This window comes from Fulmarus glacialis, unplaced genomic scaffold (genome assembly GCF_000690835.1).
Source record: "Fulmarus glacialis isolate BGI_N327 unplaced genomic scaffold, ASM69083v1 Scaffold43931, whole genome shotgun sequence".
In the NCBI taxonomy this organism is placed as follows: Eukaryota; Metazoa; Chordata; class Aves; order Procellariiformes; family Procellariidae; genus Fulmarus; species Fulmarus glacialis.
Genome location: NW_009195471.1, coordinates 1 through 8,530, shown reverse-complemented (window position 1 = coordinate 8,530; position 8,530 = coordinate 1). Strand labels below are relative to the sequence as shown.

The 8,530-nt window shown below is 42.1% G+C and overlaps 1 protein-coding gene across 1 annotated transcript; it reads left to right on the top strand.

Annotated features, from left to right (window-relative positions):
• Positions 1–1,836: 1,836 nt before the first annotated feature.
• LOC104072177 (poly [ADP-ribose] polymerase 14-like) lies at positions 1,837–8,514 on the top strand (the record flags this gene model as incomplete). Its single annotated transcript, XM_009588098.1, has 4 exons — positions 1,837–1,933; positions 2,980–3,240; positions 5,131–5,367; positions 6,245–8,514. Coding segments are annotated over exons 1-4 (2,865 nt in total), but the record flags the coding sequence as incomplete, so codon positions are not given.
• Positions 8,515–8,530: the final 16 nt, after the last annotated feature.

Below are 8,530 nucleotides of genomic sequence, written 5' to 3'. Positions count from 1 at the left end.
TGTCCCGGGGAGGCCGGGCGGGAGGAGCGGGGGGCCCCGGCGAGGTGGCGGAAACCGGTGACCGAGCCGTCTGCTCGTCGAGTGCTTGTCTAGGCTGGCGTTGACCCTGCTTTTTCTTCCCCCCGCCAGCACTCTCCTTCATTTTTTAAACCACAAAATTAATTCAATTCATAAAGCACAGCCCTTAAGTAAACTCCAAGGCATGCATAAAAACTGAACGAACTAGCTTCATATGCAGCTTTTGTTGCGGTTCCAGCTGACATAGCGTATGTTCCCCCTGCGGGCCAGAGTTTGTTTATCGTATATAGTATGCTTATCTCTACATGCAGATTACTTATTTGTGCAAATAAGGGCGGCCCCCAGGGGAAGATTGAGGGCACAGACTAGAAAAGCAGTCTGGCAGATATTACCATTATCTTTTGTTTTCTAATTTAGCTGTGTTCCTTATTGTTTTAAACTAGCAGGTGGAGATGTCGTGCAGAGTCAAAATATGTCATGATAGACGCTTTTACAGAGGTGCCCAGTTTCTAAAGGCACTTCCCTCCAGAGGAGGGATGTCCTCGATAGATCTCTTGTTCGACAGCACAGTTTTTGTGTGAGGATATGGGAGGACACGCTCGCAGCGCTTCACACAGCATGACTATGTGCTAGATTGTTTTTTAACATTATGCCTGAGGCTTCTTGAGCTTAAAGAGTGTTTCTGTAACCACATTCAACATGCGGCTTAAAAAAAGGAATATATGGAACTCTGATCCTGGCAGTGTCAAATGAAACTAAATTCAAACTGTGTTAGCTCCTGGGTCTACAAAAGTGTGACCTTTTTCTTCTTGAAGTACCCAGTAATTTAGAAATCTTTGTCATTTATCTCTAGTTAATGAACCCCAGGTCTCTCTTCCCATCTGCCAGAATAAGGAGACCTCTGTGTGCACTCAGCAGAAGACAGGAAAGCACGCCACTTATCAAGCAGAGACCAGTATATTCTTGCTTCATTGGTTTTCATTGACCTTTATGCTGCAATAGTGCCCTGGTCACCTACATGGCTTGTGATGTCCAATGTAGCATAGAAATCATTATCTCAGGCTAAAATAAGTAAATACAGGTTTTTTTCTGTGTATGAGTCCCTTTAGGAAACTCCCCACTTCACTGGCTGCCTCAGACAGGTCAGTTCCTTAGAGCATGCAGTAGATGCTGCCCTTTGTTCTGGGTAAAGGCTGTCCCTACCCAGACCTTCCCAGCTACCACCAGCCCCACGGGGCAACCTGTGATAGAACATCAGTAGCTGTGTACCCCAGGTACACCTGAGCTCCTGTGGCAGCCAGCACCTGTAGACCCATGGCGACCCACAGCAATGGCTGAAACTGTAAATGGAGAGAGTGCATAAACAGAAGAGCGATGGTTCCCCTCATCGTGGATTTGTGAAGAAGCTTTCATAGCCGTCACTTCTGCTGTCCTTGCCTGGTGATGAATGGAAGCCTTTTCTCCTCACCTGTTGATACGACAACTCACGCTAGTGATATGCTCGGCTTGTTTAGCATTTAAAGGCTGTTGTGAAAAAAAAAAAAAAAAAAAACCCAACCAAACAAAACCCACCTGAATTACTGTTTATTTGCCTGTTCTTTTCGCTGATCTTATCTATGATCTGAACAAGAAGTGGTGTGAAAGCTTGGAAGATAATAAGCTTGGTTTTTTTCCTTAACTTTTGCCTAAGGCATTAGGGTGTGATCTTTCATTTCAGAATCATGTGAGGAATTGGAAGCGGAAAAAGCAACCTCTAGTAAATCTGTCATAGTAGTAACCACTGCCTCTGGGGAGGAAATAGAAGATGAAATTGTGGAAATGTACTTTGAAAATAAAAAGAAGTCCGGTGGGGGGGCCATCGAGTCCTACATCAAAAAGGATCAGCAAATGATCATCACCTTTCAGAATGAGGAAGGTATGATCGTATCTTATGGGTGTTATATTACTAAAGCTTCCTTCTAAAAATAGGCCTTTGCTGGTGCTGGATCTCTTTGTGGGCATTGCTTCAGCAGAAATGGCGTATTATTCCCAAAGAGTAATTATTCCCATAGGATGTAAAAGGAGCAAATGTGCCTGTCTATCCAATGCAGATGTGGGTTTCTGACAGTGTTTATAATAACCCACAGGGGAAGAAGTGGTTCTCTAAACCTCTCCCAAATGCTTGATCAAGGCTCACACAGAATAATGCAGGAGAAATGATGTCAGGAGCACTGCAGCATAAGTAAGCTTTAATTCTAGTTCAGGAGACTGGATAAAGCATAGTACAGTATTAACTGCAGATCATGGGTAAATATTATTTTGTTGTATTTTCTTTTATATTCCTTTCATTTGCCAGGGTTTTGGAGATTGGGAGGAAAAGAGGTAGTAAATATTATGTATTTGTAAGACAGAGGGGTGAATGCTCACCTCTGTGGAGAAAAAGATTTTAAAGTAGCCTCAATTTATCTGTAGTTTTCCTATGTTTTCCTCTATACTAAAGTGCTGTGGCTACTTGTTAGTGTGTGAAGGATTTATGCAAAAAGAGGAAACGGTTTATGCAGGAGAAGGTTAAATATAGTTAAATATTTAACATAGTCAAATATCATTAAATATTCGTTAAATACACAAGATAAGCAGGATGGAAAACCCTTTCTTTATTTGCTATTTATTACATGTTACTAATCTGGAGAACAGTTTCTTGCACTTGAGGGCAGTAGAAAGGAGGTAGCATTTACCTCAAAAAGTAACTTCCCCCCCCCGCCCCCCCTTTCCTTTGGGGAGACTGGGGACATCTAGATCATAGAGTAGCTTTTATCCTGACCCTAACTTTTGATGTAGGTTTGCCTTATTTCTGTTTCTTCTGTGATATGAGAAAATATGGCTGGCCGGATTTTTAAAGTAGAGTGTAATTTAACATGTTGCTCTGCTGTGATGGGAGGGGAAGGGAAGATCATGTCTGTCTTTGTTTTCCTGTGGAACTAGATGCCCAAGAAGTTTTGCAAAGGAAGCATCACTCAGTGAAGAAAATTGATCTGTTCGTGAAGCCATGGCAAGTGGAGGACTCTCAAGAATCCCTTCTGTCTACTGTAGTTGTGCTTGAAAATGTGCAGGAGACAGTAAAAGACTGCATGTTAATTATGCTGGTAGAGAACATCAGTGGCTTGTCAGAGGATGATGGTGACTTCAGTGTGGAAATGATTCCTGAAATACATGCTGCTGTAGTTACTTTTACTGGAAATATTGGTAAGAAGGAGTCAGAGTTGTGGATCTTTTTTATTAGCCACTTGTGTGTGTGTCAGGGGGAGACTAAGCAGGAAGTAAATGTTTTCTGTCATAGTTTTAAGGTTTAATCTGATATTGCATCATTTTAAATGAGGATTTACTCTAGTAAAGTTAATGACATACCTTTTATCTGTAAGTTATAGAGGCCAGTGTAAATCAGAAGAGGGCTAGCTTGATTTGGGTAGTAAACAGAACAGGTAGGACTAAAAACAAACTATAACTTTATACAAGCAACAAAAGGATGTGCTCGATCTTAGAACAGATTGATGATAAAGGCTGTCCTTGCCAAAAGGTGTTACATGTGTAGTAAGTTTGCATGAATTTGAGGGAAGATTGAACAAGTTCGTGGAACAGAGCTTTTTAAGGTTATTAAATAGACTGCATCAGGCTGGGGAAATTGACTGTAATAGATTGGAGACTGGGAGAGGATTAGGGAAGCAGCATCTTCTTAAAGCTGTTCTCTAGATACATGCTGTGGCTGTTGCTGGAGACAGGATACTGGGCTGGATGGACCCTGGGACGCTGAGGCAAGTCCAGCTGTCCTTACACAGAGTGGCAGCTGTCAGTTACGTGAAGCGTGGAATTAACACCCTATGCTTTGCCTCATGCAGCAGTACCAACTAGTTGTTAAGCTACTGCGTGCCCACTGTGGTTTTTTAGTGTGTTTGATACCATACGCTTTCTCTTCTGCCTTATTAGTGATTGATGACAAAGGCATCTTCCAGGTGACGGAAAGGTGTCTGCTCTTACTTCTCACCAGTAAGAGGTTGGGGGGACTTCCTGGTTCCTGCCAAAGTTTATGATTGATAGTATTAACAAATTCCATCCCAGGACATGGGCAACAGCAAGTGGTATGATAAAACCAGATTCAGAAACAGTGTAAGCCAATGCCATAGCTGGTGTTGTAGAGATAACAGCACTGCATTACCAGGAGAACTGAATTGAACTGGCAGCAGTGAACTGGTTCCAGGATTCTTTGAGTGCTGCTGCGCTTGAGTCCTTTTAGGGACAAGATGATTTTATCTGCGCTTGATTCTGGGTGAGGAGGTGGGACAGGAAAGAAGAGAGAATTCTGTCATCTGTGTGGAAAAATTGTAAATCTCTTTAGAAGGTAGAATGTGGTGAAAACAAGTTATACGCCACTTCGAATCCACTTTGTGGAAATAGTTGTATTACTGGTAATATGCAAGAATGAAGTTGCTCAGAAACCTTAAAGTTGTGAAGGGATTAGTCTGTGGTATAACTAAACCAAGGAAGTTTTTAGTCTCTGAGAAGGCATAGGGTTTTCTCATATTGTGGTCCGGTCACAAATTTTTGGTGTACCCTTTAGGAAATAAGTAGATCCTTTAAAAACTTAATTGTGTGTTTGTCTGACAGATGTAAAAGTGACTTGACTATCTTTTACCGTGATGATAACGGGGGGGAGGAATAGCCAAAAATAGAATGTGTTTATCATAAAACTGAAAGAATCCAAATCTGAACTGTTAACTTATGTCTAATTAGTTGCGTATAAAGCCATAGCCCAAAAATGAACTGATCTTATTTTCTTTTGGGGTTAAAGAGACCCAGTGCTACTCAGTAGGAAAACTAGTGACAAATTCTGGCTATGATAGTTGTAGTCAACAATTGTGATCAACCATGTGGTGATTACTAGGTGACAGATACTGAATGAGTGGAAAGAAGTAGCTTTGTGAGCTATAGATGTGGGTTAATAGATGCTTTGTAATTCAGTGCTTTGGTCAATGCACACAGCAATAGTCTACTAACATCATAGTAGAAAAGTGAGCTACTAGTTTGATCTTGGGGTTTTTCTGTGGTGTTTTTTTCTCTCTTTTCTTCTTCCTTCTCTAGCTGCTGGGGAGTTTGCTAGCAAGCTTAATCAAAACCACAGAGCAAAGCAACAAAATATTACTGCCCGGTGCCTTGAGCTAACAAGAAGAATTAGGGCTGAAAATATACCACCTAACACACCCAGTGACTATATAACTATCTACTTTGAAAGCAAGAAGAATGGAGGTGCACAAGTGGTGGATGTTCAGCAGCTGCCTGATGAAAATGCAGCTATCATTACATTCAGTGACCATAAAGGTAATACAGAAATATGAAGCCTTTATTTCTCTGAGATCCTTTCACTTGAAGATCAAAATGTGGATTTTCTAGAGTGCCCTCATAAACCAGCAGATCTGGTGCTTTGTCAGCAGGTCTCTGCTAACTGGAGTGCAAGCTTAAGTTTTGGACCAGCTGAGCATGAGGCATAGAATTTTTTCCTTTTTGTGCACAGTTTATTTCACCCAGGCCTTGATCCTTACAGAGTTCAGGTTACAGTGTGGGTTCAATAGAGAAAGCACAGCCCCACGTAGCGCAGGAGACTACTCCCCCAGGCCTTCACCACCAGCTGCCCCATGGCAATGTGTGCTGTCTGGCTCGCCTGAGGACAATTTGTTGGACAGCTTTTTGGCCGGAGAGCGGGTGCTGTGGCTTGTCCAGCCAGTGACGGAAACATGAGCATTTGTGGAAGGTGGAGGACAAGGGGGAAGCTGGAGGCATTGCAGGGAAGGGGAGAGCTGAAGGGAAGTTGAAGTTTCCCCCTTTTTGGGGGGAAATGGAGGAGCTGTGGTTTGATACAGCTGAGTATAGCCCAGACAACTACTGAGTTGGGCACTTCAAGTACAGCATGTAACAGAAGTGGGGGCAGAGACAGTGCTGTGCATACCTCCTCCTGGAGATGGACAGTGTTGGTTCTTAACTGTCTCTCTCTAACTTAGTTTTTGGCATTTAAAACCAGTAACTCTTCAATAATTTGGAATTATTTCTATCTGGGAAGGGGGAAAAATTCGTGTAAAACTATTCTTGGACATAACGAACATAATTATGTGGAAAACACAGTTTAAAAAAAAAAAAAGCAGATGTTCTTTGGTTTTAAGTGCTAGCATTGATTGATTGGGTTATTGTTTGTTTGTTTTAGATGTAACCAATATCTTGGCAAAGCAGCATTCACTCAGCCAAACACCGATCTTTGTCTATCCTTACTACATCTCGCTGGGAACAACTCTATATGGAAAGGAAGGGCCTCAAATAAAGAAGCCAGATCCAATTACAGTGCCTCTGGATCTGTATATCTGGGGTTACTTGCAGAGAAATAATAGGCTAATTGAGGCAATAAGTTGTGAAATGGCAAAGTGTAATTGTGTGCTAACATGGCCTGAACCCCGCTGTGCAGACCCAAAAGTTACTTTGCATCCTTCAGCTACTTTGTCTGAGCAGAAGAGATTAGTATCTCGATTGATCAAGACATGGAATGAAGATGTTTCTACAGCATTTTCACATAGCATATCGAAGTACAAAGCAATTAAATGTCCAGTAAGCACAGAGGTGTGGGAAGCCATTAGAAACCGCTTCACCCACGATGAAGTTCTGATAATCCCGTGTATTTCCAAGGATTTAGTTGTTCTGGTAGGTGAAAAAGAAGTTGTGAAGGATGTTGAACAAGAACTGAAGTTTCTCATAGAAGAGGCCACCAGAGACATTGAAAGAGAAAAGCAAAAAACTGAAGAAACGGTGGTAATGGGTCCAGGGGAATATGCAATTTTACAGAGTACTGGTCTTGAAGAAAAAATTCATATGGAGTTCCCAGCCCTGCAGATATCTTCTGCAAATGATCGTAAGTTAATTAACCTGTGTGGAGTGCCTGAGGAAGTTTACAAAGTAAAAGGGGAAATATTAGACAATATACGCAAAATGGCAAAGAAAACAGTTAATATCCACCCTTACATTTTCCAGTTTTTAGAGCATATTGATAATGAAACTTTGTCACAGAGCTTGTTTATGTCAAAACAAATTAGTGCCTTTTATGAGCTTGGCACAGAAGCTATCATCTTGAAAGGGAGTTCTCCTGAAGATGTCCTAAAAGCAGAAGAAGAAATAAAGAAGGAACTGGACTACAAAACCATTACTTTGGAGGATGAGTCAGTCCTCCAGAAGAAGGAATGGAGGATGCTCATCAAGCGAAACTGCTCTGAAGCCATAACAGTCACTGAGGCAGAGAGTCAGGTCATCATTGCTGGTTGTTCTCAAGCAGTAGCAAAAGCCTTTGAGGAATTTTTTAACTTTATAGATGAAAACACGCAAGTACGAAAGATCGTTGGAGGAAAGCCCATGGCGGTCATAATCTTTTTTGAGAAAGAGAAGACCAATGTTTGGGGTGACTTACAGAATAAAGGTGTGGAAGTTGACTTTCGCACACAGAAGAAATGTAGAGTTATATTCTTGAGTGGGCCGAGAAGAGAAGTGCTGAAGGGAGTCACCTTAGTTGAGCAAACTCTGTCTGGCCTGCATTATAAGCGTGTGGTAATTAGAGAGCCAGGAGCCAAGTGGTATTTCAAAGAGCGAGAACGCTTTTTTGCTGCTCTTGTGAAACAAGAGTTTAAGTGTCTAGTCAGGCTGGAAGAGCAGTCGGAAGAACAGCTGGAAGAACAGCAAGAACATAGTAATATAGGCAAGCCCTATAGGCAGGTGACCATAGGTGGAATTGTAATAGCAGTTTATAAAGCTGACTTGTGCACTCATCCTGTTGATGTTGTGGTAAATGCATCTAATGAAGACTTAAAACACATCGGTGGCCTTGCTCAGGCACTGTTAAAAGCAGCTGGTCCGGAGCTGCAACAGGAGTGCGACGAGCTGGTGAGGAAGAACGGGAATTTGCAGCCTGGGTGCGCAGTTATCACGGGCGCTGGGAAACTGCCCTGCAAGAACGTCATTCATGCTGTTGGGCCCCGGTGGAGGAAGGATGAAGCAGAAAACTGCATGTGCTTGTTAAGAAAGACAGTGAAGAAAAGTCTACAACTAGCTGAAACATACAATCATCGTTCCATAGCTCTACCTGCTATAAGTGGAGGGATTTTTGGCTTCCCCCTGGAACTGTGTACATATTCAATTGTATCCTCCATCAAGGAGACCTTGGAAGAATCCATGGGGGACAGCAGTTTGAAGGAGGTTCATCTTGTGGATATTGCACCGAATAACATTCAGGCTTTCAGCAAGGCACTGACAGAAGTGTTTTCAGATTATTCACCTTCCAACAAGTCACTGCATCAGACCAGTACAGTTCATCAGCCTACGAAAAGCAAAATTTCTCAAAATAGCAAGAACTTCTCATTGGTAACAACTGAGGAAGGTCTTGACATCAGGCTGAAAAAAGGAAGCATTGAAGATGCTACAGTAAGTGTTTTAAATTATGTGCTTTTAAAATATC